The sequence below is a fragment of the Chroicocephalus ridibundus genome, chromosome 12 (genome assembly GCF_963924245.1).
Source record: "Chroicocephalus ridibundus chromosome 12, bChrRid1.1, whole genome shotgun sequence".
Lineage (NCBI taxonomy): Eukaryota > Metazoa > Chordata > Aves > Charadriiformes > Laridae > Chroicocephalus > Chroicocephalus ridibundus.
Genome location: NC_086295.1, coordinates 1,234,829 through 1,253,601, shown reverse-complemented (window position 1 = coordinate 1,253,601; position 18,773 = coordinate 1,234,829). Strand labels below are relative to the sequence as shown.

The following is an 18,773-nucleotide window of genomic DNA, read 5'->3' as shown; positions in this document are numbered from 1 at the left end:
ACTGTTTCCTAAAGTTTATTTTCAGAGAGAAAAATGGCATGATTTAAAATGGAATTCTAAGGTAAAGTTAAGGTAGAAAACGCTTTCACAGATGTCCTAAAAGAAAATGGGAAAATCTATTGATTCTAAATTGCTTCTCTATCTTTATATTAATACTGCCTTTAAATTAAGACAAGAAAAGACCATGCTCAGACTGTAGCCCGGACTCAGCGCTTGCTGAGCCACCTACTCTAATTTCAAAGGTTCCCTCACTCGGAGCAGGGGGAGGGACCCAGTGACCTTGGGAAAGGGCCTTGGTTCTTACCAACCCAAATTAATGTATAACTTTATGAAAAAGACTGCTTTATTGTTATTGAAAATAGCAGCTTTAAAAAACAACTTCTTGGATGAGAAATGGATGTGAGATTTCTATCCAGGGTGCACTGGGAGTAGAATGCAGAGTAATTGCTGTTCTTAAACTTCATTGATGGGAAATGGCTTATTCTAAACAGAAATAGTTGTAAATGAAATTATTTCTTATGAACTAATTTTAAAAACACAAGGCTGTGTTCTCTCAACTAGTATATTGAAATTGCCAGTAAATAATCTGGTCCACTTATCCCGTCTACATAAGTGCACTTAATGCTTTTCTAATTTTTCTGAGCCTCTGATTTTTGTTTGGGTTTTTTTTTGAGCCCGTGTTCACTGTCATCTCCACTAGATGGACCTCATGAGATGCTAAACTTTTTTTTTTCCGCTGGTCTAATTGAATTTTACCTGTACATGAAACAGTATTTTTCTCTTAACTGCACAAGGTTTTAAAAAGTGCACTGCAAGGCCCAAATTCTTCACTTACAGTGAACTGCATATTGGAAAAATAATAACTGCTAGTTTTAGTGAGGACTCATGATAAAACAGAAGTATAAAATTCAACTGTTCACCTATCAGTTTTTACCCCAACCCATTAACTTCTAAAAACTTTGAGCAGGTACAGTCAAATTTAACAAATGTACAAGTGTGAAGCATATCACAAGGGAGGACTCACAAAGGCAAAGTTCAGCATAGGGAGATTCTTTTTTTTTTTCTTTTTCGGTTTGTGGATGGGAAACCCCAGGGGCCATCCACAGCAGACACCTAAATGAAGCGATAGGAATTGTGCACTGCAGGCCTGTTTTTTTTCCATTGGGAAGAAGCAGCACAAGGAGAACAGGTCCCTGCACTAAACATGCCCGTGTTCCAGCAGTACCCGAGCACGCTGCACGGCCCGGCGCGGGCAGCCTCCACAGGACTTGCTGGACTTGCCCACAGCGCGCTGATGGCAGTGAGCTGACACGGGCCGCTGGTGGCTTTGAAGTGGTCACAACTTTCTGTCTCTTGCCAGACCAAAGCAGAAAACAGGCCGGGATGCTTGTGGTGGAAGGACAGCTGAGAACATGGGGAAGAAGCGAAGCGTATCGCTGCGTAACTACAAGGTGGTGAAGTCATGTTAGTAATACAGCTCATAGGCATTGTTTGAAATTTTAAAAAATGATCTAAGTTACCCTTAAGATACTTTTCATCTTATTATTTTCAACATCATTTTAATATGTTTTATACAATATTTTTATTACCAGTGAAAGTATGCGTCACTGCTAAATAGGAGTGTTACTTTCATGGATTATTGCCAAGTTTGTAGTCAATAGTGGGTCATCTACTGTTCTGAAACTGAAAGCGGTGGTTCTGCTGAAGAAACTTTGCTCTCCTTTCTGTTTACCCTTTTGGTATATTACACCTTGGACTGTCATTATATTGTTGTTTAGAATTAATAGTATTTAGTTAATAATAAAATGATTGATAAATATCATTAACAGTATGTTAAAAGGCTAGTTATAATGTTACTTATTTCTGTGAAAAGCCAGCAAGTTACAAAATTGCAATAAATAGGAAAAAAAAAATAATCTTTGGATCAAGTAATTGGGTAATTCAGGTCTTCAACTGATAGTCACTTGAGTCAAACATTAAAAAGTCGTACCAAATTACAGCTAGCTACACCGAAGCTGGCAAGCTTTGTTGGTCCTGGGCACCGCGTCTCCCATGATTCATCGATTTCTTCTAGCATTGCCCTTACTGACATATATTTTAATTGTTGTGCTGTATGTTCTTACCTTCCACTTTAAAATGGTAGTTTATCTAAAGAATAGCACTGTATTTGTGTTATTTCATCCCCACACTGAGCAGCAGAAGAGAACTGAAAGTTGTCCATCCACTGTTTGCATTGATTCTCTTCACCATCTTGCAGCAATGTAGTAGTATTCTATACAAACAATTTTACATACCTTATTTTCTTTCTTCTTTTCATGTTTCATGGAGATCATCTCAGCAAAGCTACGAGATCCAGAGAGCCTTTTTCAAACTTTTAACATCAAACAACTTCCTAAAAGGATAGCATTTTAGACTCTGGCAGAGAAATGCCTGCCTTCTAAGTGTATGTGTTATTTTGTTGCTGTCTTGTTGGGCATGCTTTCCGGCAGCAGTGTGGGAGGGTTTTTCTGAGTTTTTTCCTTTTAGTAGTATTTTGAGTAGAATTCCCAGGTGCTTCTAGATGTCGAGCATTACTGGAATGTCTGGCTTTACATTTTTCTCAACCAGTTCTATTTGTTTTGCTATTAGCATTTAGTAACTTTTTTCCTTTTACTGTCAAGAAAGCATTAAAATCATTTGTTTGCTAACATCAAAGTACATTGTTACATTTTTATATATCGTTGTCCAACTTAGTAATTTTTGAATGAGAGTAACAGTGAACTTAATTGTAATTCTTTAGAGAGCCAGAACCTCAACTAGTGTAGAATGACAATCATGTTATGCTGGTTAGGATCAGGTCCAAAACATCGCTATTCCACAAGATGGAAAACCTTACTTAAGATCATCCTTTTGAAGACTCTTGTGTTGATAAAGAAGCGATATGAGCTGGGGCATAATAATTGTCATCTCTTCCCTTCCCAACTGTCCCTGGGGAAGAAAGAGCTTTGGGAAACGTGTTCATTTCCTGCAATAAGTAGTCATTTAATTAAAGAACAAAAGTAACAGGAATCAAAAATGCTTGCAGCTGTGATTCTGTTAGACATTATATAAAAAAGAATGAAATTATAATACATTAAATTAGTTTTTAGAACATGAACTTAAGTGTTTTACAAACTAATTGTGGTAAGTTCCAAATGTCTTGTCAACATAATACCGAATGACAGTGTGTCATGTCCGTTTATGTCAGAGGCCTTGGAATGGTAAAGCCTGTACATGCACAACATCTCCTTTTCCAGGACAGACTGCAAAACAGTTTAAAACAAGTGTTAAAGGAGAGTAGTAGGTTCTTTCAAGTAGCTCTACTTCAGTCTTTTTCAGCAGATCGTCCCACTCCACAGGCCGTCGCTCTTCTGACTTCAGAGCGAAGTACATCTCTGGTGTCTCTCTGTCCGTAAGTGCTCAGAGACTTCGTCTGCGGAGTCCTTCTTTCACATAAACATCAAGGTATCCTGGACTGAACTTGAGGGAAAGACTCATATATTCCCTGATGTGTGTTCAGCAGCAGTATCAAAAAGTAAAGACAGATTCTTCTCAGAAGAAAATTTCTATGGCCTGTGAAATCTAGGAGAAATAAGAGACGTTTTTCAAACCACTTTGAAATTTTGAAAAAATACATAGAATTTTTAAAAATTCTTTGCTAGATTAATAAAAAAAAATCTTATTTTGAAAAAAACCCATTCATTCTGTTTAAAGGTACAGTAACAGTAGTGAAGAACACTAGCAACTAAGTCTCAATTTTCACCCACGTTTCCACACGTATGCCGTGACCGTAGTGCAGTCACAGTCCGCAGGGCCCAGTCTAAGCAGTGTACAGGTATTTGGGAGTGCAAGTGCAAATAGTAGCCGTGGGGTTGATTTTGTTTCTTTCTTAAGCCACAGTCTCATTGGAGGAAGTATTCTTTATTGTGCAGTGATCTTGTTTTGTAGGAGTTAAGCAATGTTGAGCTGATGCTTTGGAAAATAGGAGGACATATTGTTGGTTTAATGTACAATAGTCTTAGAGTCTGTCTGGAATAACCATACTTTTGCTCTGTAGGCTTGTTCTTTTGGCTGGGAGATATAATTAAAGTCCCGGTCATTTGTAATGCCTTAGCACTAAATGTAAATTGTAAGCCTGTTTACTCCTAATATCCTGAACAAATTTCAAAATATATCATTATAATCTACTTAAACTCCCCAGGTAGCTTCAATTAGAGATGGTATATCTCACTTTCAGACTTAAACTGCAGCCATCCCATTTTTTTTTCCTCTCTTTCATTCTATCAACACAGTGATGTCTCGCCGTAAACATTGAGTCTGAGTCCTGGAACATTAAAAGGGGCCCTAACAATTGTATGAGCAGTCTAGAATTATATAAATATAGCATTTAGATCAATGTACATTGCATTTACAACTCAAGTGTATTTGTCCAGACCATCTTTTCATTGACCAGCTGAAGCTCGGTTAAGCCGGAATTCAGAGTTCAGCAATAAGCAGGGAAATGTGGGTGCTGCTGAAGTGAGTGTTCCAGAATGCGAGGCTGCAGCCACCTTCCTTCATTTAGCATTTCTTTTAGCAGCGAGCACAGCTGAGTGCTCCCAGGCACGGCAAGAGTACACCACGCTCCCAAACACCTCCCAGGAGCGTGCTTTAAGAGCCGTTGGGCTTGCTCAAGAGAGAGAATGGCAATTGTAGGAAAGAACTGATTGCTGTTTCAGTTTTTCACTAACTAACAAAGTCTTTTTGCAAGTAACAATGGCTGTGGGATCAGCCTCGCTCATGTTTTTTCCCACTTAGAAAAGGGAAATGAATGTTTTCATGCGTGTTTAACCATGGTCCCTCTCATCAGTGCTGGCCCGTGAAGCAAGCGCTGGACTGGCCAGCCTCACGCTGGCCCAGCCACGACATTTAATCCTTTGTCAGGGCTTTTGCGGTTTTGGTGCAAGGAAGGCAAGCTGAGTGATGTTCTGGAGAAGGTCTGGGGGCTTCTCTGTACATGCTAATCAAAGCACAAGGAAAAAAAAAAAGCCAGGTTCTGAACAGGAAGAGAAGTACTTCCTTTTTCTTTTAAAATAAAGCTTCCTTTTTGTATTCTCCCGCATTCAGCATGTAAGAGCAAAATCTACAGATTCAGGACTCAAGCAGGCTGGTTTTAGCGGGCAATGGAAAGAAAGAGCTGGAAAACTGACCTTGTCAAATGTTTGCTTGACGCGTGTACCTCCATTTCATTACTCTTGTATTCATTTAGCTCTTTCCGAATTGCTGCCTAGGAATTGAAAATAGAAGAAGGTTAATAAATAATTTTGTATTTTGAAGCATTGTAAAATACCAGACTTTTAGAGCTGAACAGGAGTTTTCTAAAGTAGGAATAACAGGTATTGGGCATAGCAAAGCGTACTGTGCCCCTAGAGATGCCGAATATTTCAGTTATATGGATTGGTCATGTCATTTGTTACTGATTGCTGACGGCGTCACTTCTGTCTAGAAGCAATGCTGACAGGAGCATAAAACCATGGTGCTTACTGCCTCCCATTCAGTAAGATCCCAGTTAAAACTTAGTAAAGATTAGAAGTTGCTGAGAAGCTGATCAGCTGCTCAAGTGACTTTTATGGAATTTCAATGGATGTCATATTTTAATAAAAACCAGACTGTTTGCCTTATCACAACTTGCAAATACCAGTCCAGACTGTGTTCTCACCTCTATCCATAGGATTGCACAGTCAGAAGTGGAGAAAAATGTTCTCTTTTGGTACTTAATATAATGAAATTCAAGACGCTAGAAGTGAGAGCATTCTTTTGTTTAAATGGCAAATGTGAGTGAACTGGAACATACTGGTGCTTTCACAGATTCTTATCTATTTGGTGCTTTGTGGTTTAGCTACCTAAAATGATGAGGCTTATAGCCATGTTCATGTTTTAGATCAGACATTTGGCTTATTAAAAGAAAAATGAGGAGAAACAATGTATTTGTCTACTCTGAAAGAGAAGTTTCTCAGTCACTAATGCAGTGGTCGAACTCCTGACCCTGGATTCCTGGCGTATGCCACCAGTAGCTACAGTCGAACTCTGGCGCTTTCTTGCTTATAAACCTGCCTAGTTTAAAATATAAAAACAGTAAAACTAGGAAAAGCCTGATTTTAATACATACCGAGTATGTAAAATGATTATTCCATTGATTAATATGTAATAGCTTATTCAGCATGTTAGTGAGCTCAGGAGAGAGCGCTACTGTAGTAGGATACATTGTGCCTTTTCCATGACTCCTCTAAACCCATTTATTGTACTTATTACTGGGGAGACACTGGACTGGAGAAGGAAGCGTTTGGTCTGCCCAGCTCGGAGCAGAGCCGCAGGAAACCGTCCCGTGTTGGCCCTTCTACCCAGCGGGTGCCTCGGCATCCCCGTCCCTTCCGCCTGCTGCAGCCCCACAGCTCCAGGGCTTACTCGCCTGCGCGTCTATCGGGAATCACGCTGAGCTATTTCCTTTAGGTGCTCAAGCAGCTAAATGCGAAGGTTAACGTAGGGTGTAAATCAGCTAGGTGGCACGTATGTGATGGAAAAAACCCGAGTGTGTGTTTGTGCTTGTGAAAATGTGGGATCAAGTGACTCCGTGAGCATTCACAGGAAGCAGGAAAGGAACGATTTCATGTTCAGAAACAGTGAACGTATTTGTGCATCTGCGACAAAACTTCCAGTCTGAGGATAAATGTTAAAACTGCATTGGCTGGAAATGTTTTAAAGCATTAGGAAAGACTGCAGCTACCTTTTTTTTTTTTCCCCCTCTATCAGGTGATGTGCTGGGTAGAAGCCTTTACAGTACTAAATAGGCATGTTTATAAATCGCATCTTTTATGACACTGTGCGTTGGTCAGCATGGTTTCAGCATAAAAACCAATGGTAACATTTACAGAGATTAATGTCCCAGAGGTTAAATGTCTTCGCAGAATCTGATGTATCATTATGGACAAAGCAAGTAGAAAGCAGTAATACGTCATTTTAGTTATGTCAGTACCTTATCTGCTGCCGATAGTCTCGTCCACGGTTTATCTGCTCGCCGGTCGTAGTCCTGGGCTTTCGCCACTTCCACATAATCACTGAAGCGAATCAGGATTTTTCTGTCTCTCAGTTCATCAACTGTAGGTCTCTGGTTAAGCTGTATTAAATAGTTTTGTAAAATAAAACCCATGTTAATAACAAACATACCAATAAAATGTGCAACATTTTCTGCTTCCCACCTTAGCTTAGTGTGCTTTTATGTATATGGAAAGAAACCCAAACCCTTGGAAATTCCAGGGAAATACTCAGTCCTTCAGAGGATTCTCAGGAGAGTAATAATGGCTTAAATGGAGTTGTGGGCTACAGCACAGTGTCTTTATAACGGGAGAAAGGGGAAAATAGTTTAACCTGGATATTGATAAAATGCATTTACAATAGGTAACGGAATCATAACGGGTTTATTAGGATCCCTGTATAATGTCATATGCTGTAGGGCTCTTCTACTGAACTCAGTGGCGCGCTGTCTGGGTAAGGCTTTCAGGACCGGACCCACCATAAGAATTTCAATTTGGCTTTAACAAGTTATCGGCATATTAGGCTTGTAATTCCAGGAGGGATTCCTAGGAACAGAACAATAACAAGATGTAGTTCTGATTCTGAGAATGCCTTAAATGCAAAGAGAAATTCATTGTGGGAGCCCACCCGGCGCCCAGCGGGAGTCAGCACGGCCGCTGATTGCTACAAAGAATGAAGCAGTGCTTTTCTAGCAATGCAGCTGCAAAACAGGCACTGTGCAAGCAAATGCCATTTTCTGATTTAAGGTGTATACGTAAATATGCTCCAAAGTCTCATGTAGCTGAGATGAGGTAGGTATTTTTATAATTCATAGTGTTAGATACCACTATCTCAGCCGCTGCTGAGGAGGATGTATGTTACGGGAGGTTTTGTGTAGTAACGACCTCTGTGACTCTTGATGTTATATGAGCTTTGCTAAATTTCTAGAAACAAATAGAAGGTATTGCAAGATTTTACCTTTCTTGTCAGTCTCTGTTTGATTTCCCTTCTTTCTTCCTGTTCTGTTTGATCATTTCGTTCTGCGGAGAATATAAAAAAAAAGATGACTTTCCTCATGAGGAGGAATGGTAGTTTCCAAAGTTCCAGGCAATAAAAATGGGAGTACGGGAAGCCCGGTAGCTGGCTCTTAGCTGTCTGTTCCGTTAGTTGCGTCCATCTCTCTCTCTCCAGGAGCACACACAGTTACGTCTCCGCAAGGACAGTGAACTGGTGCCAGGGTCGGCTTTCCCTGGGCTCTAAACTCCAGTTCCAGGGAGATTTAATAAAACAACAGCAGCCACACCAGTTCCCTAACTGTGTAAAGTTTAGAAGGAAAATCAAAATCTTCTACAGTTAATCATCATTTTTCATTCTCCCCGTTGCTGGAGCCATTCATCGCTGTAGATGCTGAACAGACTTATTGCAGCAGCTCCAGGGAAACTCTGTTCTTTCCTGCGTGACCTTATTCTCAGGGTACACCTTGAGATGGTCACGCTGCCACAGTACTTATCTTTGACTTGCAAGCTTTTTTTCTCTGCTATTCAGGACATGGGACTGACATTGGAACCTCTTTATCCTCACGGGTTTCTTGTGTAGCGTTGCGTTCTAACCTAAGCCAGCTTGCTTTTGTGTTGTGCCTATTAACATTCAAGCCGTGATAACTCCTACACGCTGGCTCTAAAAATAGCCGAGAGTGCTGTAACGCTGGGTGAAATAGATCCTTTGCCTTGGGAAACAAGTTAATGGCGTTTCTATTTCTAGTGCCGTCTGTTACTAAATTAAGGCGTGAGCCTATGACCTGAAAAAGCTGAAGACCTAGACAAAAATGTTTAACCGTTCTGGGATTCTCTAGGTACTACTGGGAAGTTTCTTACACCGCTTGCATTAGCTATTTCCAGTGTTAAAGCACACACGTGATTTTTAATGTGCCTTGGAAAAACTCTAGCACTGCGGATGAGTTTCTGAAATGATATTTTTAGTAATGAAGTATTCTTCTCCCTTATTTTCATGCTCATTGGATTACACTGAAATGCAGTCATAACTATCTATTTAAAATAACATAGTAGGGCATAGCCACAACTGGCTGTAGTAAAAATGCAAATCAAGTGAATCTAAAATGCTATAATGTGCTCTATTACAATTTGGTGGCAAGGCACACAAATTTAAAAGAGAACAGGAGAGCTAAAATTAGTGCTGTGTCAGGGATGAGCAGCTATTTAAGTCTGGAATATTTAAAAAGAGAACAGACTTTAAAAACTGTATTCCAAGATGCAGAGATGCCTGCAAGAAGTTACTAATGTGCTTCATTTGGTTTTAATTCACCCCTTTTAGAGTAGATATTCCTATATTTTTATTAAAAGAAGAGAATTTTCTGGGGCATAGCGCTGAGAGAATTCCTAAAGAAAAGCCACAAATAGGCATTTCTGATCAGAAAATGCTTTTCCAAATATACCAAACATGTACAGTGACCCATTTCTGCAAGACACTCACTCGGGTTCACTGCTGATTCCCAGCTTCAAGAAATACAAGAAGTGGTTCTTTTAGAAAACAATAAACCAGGATGTGACAGGACATACTAGCAAGGGCATGACACCACGAAGCGTTATTCCAGAGACAAACCCGCGAGGTTTTCCCATCGCATCGCTCTGCCCACACTGGGATCCATTCAGCTCTGAGGGCTGGTTTTGTAAATCTGAGGGGAGACGCTCCCCTCGGGAGGTGGCGTGTGCGGTCCTCCCAGTCATCGCTGCCGATCCCTTGGCTGCGCTCTGGGTTATTCAGGGAGCTCGGAGCTGCGCCGGACACTAACCCAATTCCTGGTTTTAAGAATGAACCGGGGATTGTAGAGTGGGACTGAAGAGATGCTGCCACTTGGATGGGAACGTCAGCTTTCTGTGGCGCAGGGAAGCACGCCTGTGAGCTCCGCGGGCGGGATGGCCGTTCATTTGCCTTCCAGCCTTTGAGGTGAACCGTCAGTCTTTGCAAAGGACTTAGAAGATCAACAAAATCGTAAGAAAGAGTTGGCTTCAAGTTTGCTTTTTAAGTGTTACTTTTATCTCAGCAACACCTCCCTAAGGGAGGTAAGAAGTCACTTACTTTAATCTTACTAAGATTTGTTTTAAAATAACATAGTAGTTGCACTTAGGCACTTGCAATATGCTTCTCATTTTGACGGAGTTATACAAACGTGAATTATTTGTCCTTAGAACAGCTCTGGGGGTAGCACTGCTTCCGTTAGCAGTATGTATTATGAATTTCCTAACAAAGATGTTTAGAAACTTAGGACACACCTGTACAAACCCTTACAACCTGGAGGAGGTTGTAGAGATTTCACCGAAGGGCGTTGATACTGCTTCAGCTTTGCCTGTCAGACCCAATCCAGGTGCTTTTAATGTCCCTAACAAGAATGTTAGGAGTTAGAATGTTAAAAGGAGACTTTACTAATTTCCAAATTCACTCAAAACTGAGACTAGAGTTGTTGCATCAGTGCAGCCTTTTAAGATTAGAGCAGCCCCAGGTAAGTGATGACTTAGCTCTACAAGAGACCCTGCTCTTTCTGTAATGGAGGAGGTGAATAAAATAGAAGCAGTTCGGGGCTGACCCTGTCTGAAGCCCGAGCAACTGATCTGAAGTCAATACATTTGCTCCGTGCTGGGAGCTCTTTAAATGAGATACGAGTCTAGACCAGTATGTTTAGCTGCATTCAGGAAATATCTTTAATTCTGCTTTATCTTCTTTCTGCTTTATCTCTCTCTAAGCTCATTATATGAATGTATTCAAACTTTTTTATTATTACAGCTGGTCAGTTTAATCCAGATTAAGGATGTAACCAGCACACTTCAGAAAGTAAACATAAAGGAGCAGATTTTTTCAGTAGAGATCAGCTCTTCCTTAGCCAGGAAAAAAACCGCAAAGGGACAGATTTTCAGAGATCTTAGGTTCTGACTCTTGAAAATCTGGCAAATTTCAGCATCTTGGGTTAATGCTTTTTCTTGTCTCTTGTGGGAGACGGCAGGTGAGGTTAGGCCGCGTTCATCCATTCACATTTGCAAAGAATGTATGCTGTTTCTCACTTAGCCGTGCACGTGTTAGATACATCTCATTTTGCCAGGTGTGATGTATGCATTGGAACAGGACTGGAAATACTGAGAAATGTGACTATGGAATTCCTTTGTGTAAAACTGAAATAAAATCCCCAATAACTTCTATGGCAATGGCATAAGGCTTTTTCTATGAACTACCAAGAAAGTTCCAAGACATTAATTTTAGGTAACAAAATGTAGATGAGTTTTTCCCTAGTGAATTACAATCACATTAATAATTAAATATGAATTAAATAGCATAGGCAGCATTGCTTGTGTGACATGAACTTATGTGGCTTTATGTTTTATGCCTGTTTAATGAGAAACAAACTGTTGTTCACATCGTTCCGGTTTGTGTCTGTCAGCACTAACTAGCCCACGTAAAGAAGAGAAGCACCACGCTTTCCCTTCAAGCAGACGGCCTCCCCCTCTCTCCGCCCGAGACTCCTCACGGACACAATTTCAAAGCTCTCTCTCGCCTTCCCCTGACTTCGAGGATTCACAGCACTTGTAAGGAAAGGGATTATGTTCAGCCCTTGTTTGATCCCCAGCTCAGAACACCAATCTTTAGGAAAAGAGTCGGAAGTTTATGCCTTGTGTTTATTTGAGAGATGTTGAGAACATTCCCCTGTGGCAGCATCTGTAACAGGCCCGGGACTGTCCCTCTCCTAACTCTGATATCTGGGAATGATCTTTCTTTGACGTCTCTTTGGGAAGGTCTCTAATGAGATGAACTAATGCACTTGCGAGGAGAATCACGGCTCTGCGAGGATGCTCTCTCCATCCCACTTTAGCCTCGGTGGCATCCAGTGTACGGTTTGCCATGACAGACCACATCTTGAAAGCCGCCAGTCCAATTCCCATTGCACTGTGTGACACTAAGATCGTAGTCCCTACTTAGACATCTCGAATAGTGTAATCAGAATGAAAATTATTTGAAAGCCTAAATTTGAACAGGTCATTGTTTTCTCTATTAAATTGCATGTCTTTATCAAAGTGTAAATTCTGATTCCTGCAGGATTTGAAACCCAGGACATGTGAAAAATTAAAAGTTTTAGGTACAGAAAATAATCCCAGTGGATGAATTTGTCTATTTAAAAATAATATGTTCTAGAAAAGCAATCACTTGTTTCAACAAACACACATAAAATACTTCAGGAAAAAAATACTCACGTTTAAGTATATTTCTTCTTTCTAGCTCCTCAACAGCAGGTCTTTGGCTGAGTCGCCTGCGGAAAAACACCAAAATCACATTTTGTACCATGCCTGTTCTTTGGAAAGTCTGCAGTATTCTGAGTTCTGGTTGGTGTTTTCCTCAGGGAGGTGCTACAAAATCCCTCTCCAGGACTCAGGAATTAAAAAAAAATACAAGAATCCTGGCACCAGAATGCTTTCTTGTATTATTGTTCCCAAATGTCAGCAATGCAGGCAGAAGTTCTCCTCTAGTTTGCTCTGTCAGCGAAGCGCTTCCTCGGAACGTGCATCCTTTTCACCACACTTGCCAGACAGTCACTTGGAAGCAGTGCTCTCCCACAGTTAAAGTCACTCTGGAGGGGGTATTTAAGGTGGTTATCAAATGCGTTTCACAGGGATCTTCTGTAGCTACCACTGCCTCTACCTTTTAATCTCACGTAGCAGCGGGCTTCCTTTTTCCTAGTAACGCCAGTGGTGCATCCTGACAAAATGCAGACTTGCCAGAAATAAAGCTTTCCCGTGGTTTCCCGACTACACATCTGACAGACCAATCCAGCAGCTCTCCTCCTGCCTGCTGAATAAAATTCGTGTGCTGCTCACAGCCTCACGCTGTCGGAACGGAGTGTCTCAGGCAGTTTCACCTCCCCTTTTCAGGAGTGCTGCTTCAGGATTGAGTCTTCAAATCATATGATCAGTGCCATAGCGATTTTATTCTGCATACTAAATGAGGCTTCCCCACGAGACGCTGCTCATATCTGCAGAGAATCTCAGGTAACTGAACGCCCCCCTCGGCAGACACACACACGCGCTGCATTTGCTAGCTCTCAAGTAATAATCCAGCAAGCAGATCGGAAGGAGTTTACGACGCTTTCTGGCCTGCGTTCTGGCAGCCTTAAGGATTCTCATCGTCTCCTCTCCAGCAGATGTTGCCAAGCCAGAGATGAAGTTACAGAGACAAAGAAATACTCCAAGCAGGGACCACACCGCAAACCACTGCTGCACTAGTTAGCCCTCTACTGTGTATAGGAAATAAAGGAATGATTATAAAGTGATGCTGTAACAAGATCTACATTTTGTCAAATAGATAAGAGATGAAAAAATGAAGTAACCTTTAACAGATTGTAAAAGAACTGGTAAAAGCACCTGATTCTAATTTCTCCTTGGTTTTTAAGCTTACCAAATATACTTTAAAAATCAGCTCTGTATTCATATGTTACGAGACCAACAGCACAAAATATGAATGAATCTCCTTATTCTTTTTTAATGCATTTCCCTGAGATCACTGGGAAAGCTCTTATCTTTGGCAACGGGAAGGCATCACAAGTACTATACCAGGTTCACACCAACAGAAAACTTAGATGACGAGCTCTTGAGCTGAGACACACCTATAGCCTGACTCTCCTTCTTCCTGCCTAACACTTCGTGTCACCTCAGGTTTTTCTCCCGGCCTCTGGATTTCTTCTTGGAGTAGGAGGTCGAATACTGAAACAGGAATGGTGCTGAAATGCCCCACTAAAGACTTTAAACATGTATTTTTAATTCCTGTTACCCTTAGTCTCCTCCCTCATTTCCCTGTATGTCTCAGAAATTGTACAACATTGGTTAGGTTTTGTTTGAAAGAGATTAATGTGCATTTTATAATATAAATCAGGGAAGAATGACTGACTTGGAGAGCTTATCTGCAAATGAAAGGTCCACCCAACCTGCTGCTCACATGCCTCTCTCAAGCCATTCTTAATTACAGCCCTTCCACGCGAGATTTATAGATTCTCCCAGAATCAGTACATCAGATTTCAGAGGCCCCTTTTAAACTGGGGGATTAAAAGCCTAACAGAAATGATTAAAGCAGTGTGAGAATGCATATGTAGATGAATGATGCTCTATATTTTTTTTAATATATAGTTGCAATATCTATGACGGTTGATTAATTAAAACGCTGTTTCCCTTTTGGTTTTGATAACTACATGGTGGGTGCCCAGCGACAACAACGTATTTGTGTGCCCACCCTCGGCTTTGCCGACAACAGAAGGAAAAGGTGCAGGCGCCCACAGGCACACATACGCACAAGAGGGCATTGCATTCCCCGCCCCCCCGCGTTTTTCAGAGATGTGGGCCACACTTCCAAGCATTTTGTCATGGCCATGAAACTACAAGTGGGCTTTTCTTCAAAATAACGTTCTAACAGTTAGCTTTCCCCGCTGCGAGAGCTGTGCCACATGGCGGCTGGGCTCCGGGCAAGCTGGTGGAGGTGACGGGCTCCCATGCCCCCACCAAGGGCCGCTGGCTGTGCAGAGGGGAAGCAGCGGCGAGTGCTGGGCTGCCCGCAGTGCATCGGGGCGCAAGAGGCATCTTCTGCAGGAGGGGCTTTCCCAGGCCCAGAGAGGAGCGAGCCTGCTGCCACAGCGCATCTGCCGCCATAACAAGAAACTAGTTGCCGTGCGAGCAGAGCCCGTCCTGCCCGAGCCACTCAGCTGCTGTGGCAGGGGGGAGAAGGGTCTAAGTGGCCGCAGCTGCGCATCGTTTCCTCAGAAGAGGACACACAGCCCCCCTTGATGCTGTTGACTTCCCTCAGGACTCGCCTGCAGCCGGGCTTGGGGTAAGATCAGGGCAGAGGCGTTTCTGAGGGCTCCGGCCAGGCCAGTGGCTCAGCCCAGCGCAGGAGGCTGTGGGTTACCTCTGTCAGAAACGCGCTCCCTCCTGAAGGCGGCTTTTAAGTAAGAAACTTTCAGATGAGTTTGTGCCTCTGCTTGGGCGAGCTGTTCTCTGGGCACCATGGGGCTCCACATGCTCTCCCGAGCAACAAGCGCTCTACTTCGCATATTTATTTTGTATTTTTCTCTGAAGCTGTTAAAACATGAAATCCTGCTGCTGACAGAACCAGAAAATGTCCCCTGTGCGGAGAGGCAGCGCCATGGCCTTGGAAACACCGCCGCAGCTGAGGGAGGCCGGGCCAGGGGAAATGGCGGCCAGCTCTCCTCACAGCGCTGTTGGGGAGGCCAGGAAGCGGGCACTGAGAGACTAAGGCTCTAGGGAGGGGATGCTCAAATCTCCTGTTCAAAGGACACAAATTCCATCGGAATAACGACTGTCAGCAGATCGCATTGCAGCGGGGAGCTGGTGTGTGATCCCAGAGGATGAAGCAGGCACCTGCCATATAGGAGCCCTGGCAAAGGCTAAAAACTGAGCCCTCAGTGGACTGTGCATGGTCTCCGCAAGCTTTGCACAGAGAGGATTTTGTATTTCAGAGCCACAGGCCACTCTGAAGCAGAGCCGAGTCCTGGCTCGTGTCCTGTGGGTTCAGCAAAGTTCCTGCACCTGAGTGTGGGCGGCTGCAGGGCTCCGCCTGGGCCCAGCCTGTGCCCAGCGGGGAGCCATGCTGCCCTGCAGCTCTGCTTGCAGGAGCCGTTTGAAGGTCTGAGGTGGGCATGAGACTCCAGCAGCGCTGCAATGTGGACGTGGACATGTGAGTCCTGTGCTTTTTGTTTCTGTTGTTTTTTCCAGCTGGGGACTGGGCCCCACAGAGGACTTACCTCAGTGAGGTGACTGTAACCTCCACGGGGAGTACTAATGCAGCACACCACTTCCGTTGTGTTGCAGTAATTGTTTCTTTTCAGTTGATTTAAATTTAGATAGCTATTTATTGCTTTTGAGAAAGCATCCAATTAATGCTGTTGTGGTTTTGGGCGATATTAAAATCTAGGTTTGTGTATTTTTGCACTGCCTGCTGAGGCAGGAGTGCTCCCTCTGAGCACCTCTGCAGGGCCAGCTGGTTTTGGAAAGGTCTTGAAACTTTCTTGAAAACCCTGAAGTAACTTGCAGGCAAGTCCTATCTCTGTCCAGATCCCCCACGGTGTACATGTGTGCATTGTCACTGATATTGCCACAGTCTCATGTTAAGAGTATCTGCTCCCAGAATTTGCTTCCCCATTAGCTTAAACCGAGGGATGCCAAGAGCAGAAGAAAGCAGAGCTGAACCCGCAGCGCCTCAGTCGAGGCAACTGCAGCTGCCTCGGGGAAACCGAGCAGAACCGGAGTCACCGATGTCACTCCCCTGTAAATGATGTCTGGGTACAGTTCAGACAGAGTTTGCTGTACATGTGTCAGTGATGCTCCAAGTCTGGATAGAGACCAAAATCTGAATATTTTCTCATAATGACAAAGCGGTCACTGTAAGCTGGGGGGGAGGGGGAAGGGACACACAACACTGCACAGACAGCTAGTTCTTAAGTTTGTACAAATAACAAAGTTTTTGTGTTATTGTTGTTCTGTGCAAAGTGAGCATAAACCTTCAAGCAGCAGGCGTTCTTCAGCTGTTTGACATTTGGGGGGTGTTTAGTGGCGTATTTTCAGATTATCTTTAGAATGTTTTCTCTAGTACTTTGGGTTTAGGAAGATAACTGGATAAATTTACATATTGCCATCTCTCAGAAGCAAAGACTTTGCCTGCTGCCATGTCCTCTGCAGTGTTACTCCTGAGGGTGAGAGGAGCAGGTCATTGCAGGTGAGCTCAGCCACCTGTGGTTCGCCCCGAGAACACCCTGCAGGTCCAGCCATGTGCACTCTTGGTCTCAGAGTACCGCGGGTGCTGAGAGCCCGCACGTGGCCTCGGGGTATTTGTTTTCTCCGTGCAATGTGTGCATGGGAATGCTGGGACCTTCATAAGTGCTCCATGCTGGCTCTGAGAGGGGCCATAAATCTAGGTGTGTCTGGCTGTTTCCCTTGACGTACATGTGCGGTGTATAACTGTAGCAAAACAGGCTGCCCAGGGAGATAATGAGTATGGCCTCTACCGGCCCGATGGGTGGGCAAGTCCCTGTTGGCTGGTCTGGTGGAGTGGGCTGTAGCCCTCCACCACGAGAGTCCAGTTTGAGGTCCTGCTAACTAACATGTTCGACACAAGCACAAGTGCAGATGCTGGAGTCCGCTTCAAGGGGAAGAGCACTAATTGCTCGTCCCTTCTGGGGCAAGGTCACATGTTCATGAGCCCGATGACTCTCACATGTGCCTGTGACTGATCAATAGATCAATGTTTATTCACACAGTCAGATTGTCCCTTCACATTCAAGGGAATTAATGTATTGGGACCAGCATTACACCCAGGCTGATGGTATTGGACTGTTACAGGTGACTCTGAATCCTCAGCAGTCTGAGGATTTGTGTGTCACTGAGATCCCAGGGTCTGCTGTCAGACAGGCAATGCATCAATATGTCCTAAAGCAGGAGATGCTGCAAAGCTCTCTGTCCTCATAGTTAACCTTAGGAGTGTCTGCTTTGTCTGTTGTGGGAATTGCACCTCAGCAAAGCCACAGCAGGCTGGGGGCTTGCAGGTATGGGCACAGAATAGCTGATGAGAGACTAATTTGGAAGGGGTACAGCCTGCCCGTATGTGTACGGGGCTATGGTGACTCCCCACACCTGAGACAGTCCTTCCTTTCCAGCTCCTCTTACTAGTGTGCAGGCTCACCTGCCTGGCAGACCCTAGCAACTGTTCAGCAGAATCCAGTGCAAAAAAAGCTCACGTTGGGGTTTCTGATCTGTCCCCAAAATGTGTTGTTTCCAAAATATATTTTTGCACAGAGTCTGTTGCACCGTGTCTGTATGTATGATTGTCATAAAACTGGATTTCTTTCAGACTTGTAGTTGAAGTCAAAAGACATACTTTGGAATCCTCTTTCTGCTCTTAGTTAGATCCATGTGATTCTGATAATCTACAAAGGGAGGGGTAGAGCAGGTAGGCATGGACACGTGCGTGTGCCTGTGGACTCTGGTCTGACAAGTGAGCAATCAATCCAGCCTTCGGTAAGTGAGCTGTAGCCAGCAGCAGTTGCATTGATTGTCTCTTGTGGCGGGCAGTTCTGCAGATAGAGGCAAAGTGGGGAGGAACGGGAGTGCCCTGTGCTCGCTTCTCATAAAGCAGCTTGTGTCTGCTGCCCATCAGGAAACAAAGGCTCTGCCTCTTAAATTGGCACCTCTATTACCAGAACATCATGTTCAATTCAACAAGAAATTTATTTTCATCCTTCCCATAAGTAGCCGTGAAGAGGATGTGTGCCAGGGCTTTGAGTCACCCACACGCTGCACCGTGGCAGTGTGGTACTGCTTGCAATGTACAATTATGGGTAGTAGTAAATCCTCGGTAGGAGGGACTTGCCTTTTACAGTCTGTACAAAATTAGAAGGCAGACACTGAGATACAATCTTGGTTTTACCCCAAGGTAACTCTGGAGCATGTAAAAAGTGGTAGCTGAGTGATGTGCCAGCATTTCCCATAACAGGATAAGAGTAGTTGCTCCATTCTCTGCTGGTAGGAGGCTGAAGAGCAGTATGAAAAGGGTGAGCTGGTATGGCAGATTCTGCGAGTTGCATGCAAAAACTTTACTTCTTTAAAATTGCCCAATATTTGTGTCCACGTTCCTTTTAAACTAGTTTT

The 18,773-nt window shown here is 43.4% G+C and overlaps 1 protein-coding gene across 3 annotated transcripts in view; it reads right to left on the bottom strand.

Annotated features, from left to right (window-relative positions):
- Positions 1-1,853: 1,853 nt before the first annotated feature.
- The window catches only part of PHACTR3 (phosphatase and actin regulator 3), a 111,756-nt gene continuing 94,836 nt past the window's right edge, over positions 1,854-18,773 (bottom strand). For 2 of the 3 annotated variants that reach the window (XM_063349660.1, XM_063349662.1), the window contains exons 9-13: positions 12,324-12,379; positions 8,047-8,108; positions 7,031-7,171; positions 5,208-5,284; positions 1,854-3,600 (exon numbers count right to left, since the gene is read on the bottom strand). In XM_063349660.1, the coding sequence (XP_063205730.1) occupies positions 3,585-3,600; positions 5,208-5,284; positions 7,031-7,171; positions 8,047-8,108; positions 12,324-12,379 (352 nt within the window). In that variant the 3' untranslated portion in view covers positions 1,854-3,584. The remainder of the gene's footprint in view (positions 3,601-5,207; positions 5,285-7,030; positions 7,172-8,046; positions 8,109-12,323; positions 12,380-18,773) is intronic. The other variant, XM_063349661.1, reaches the window with a different exon arrangement.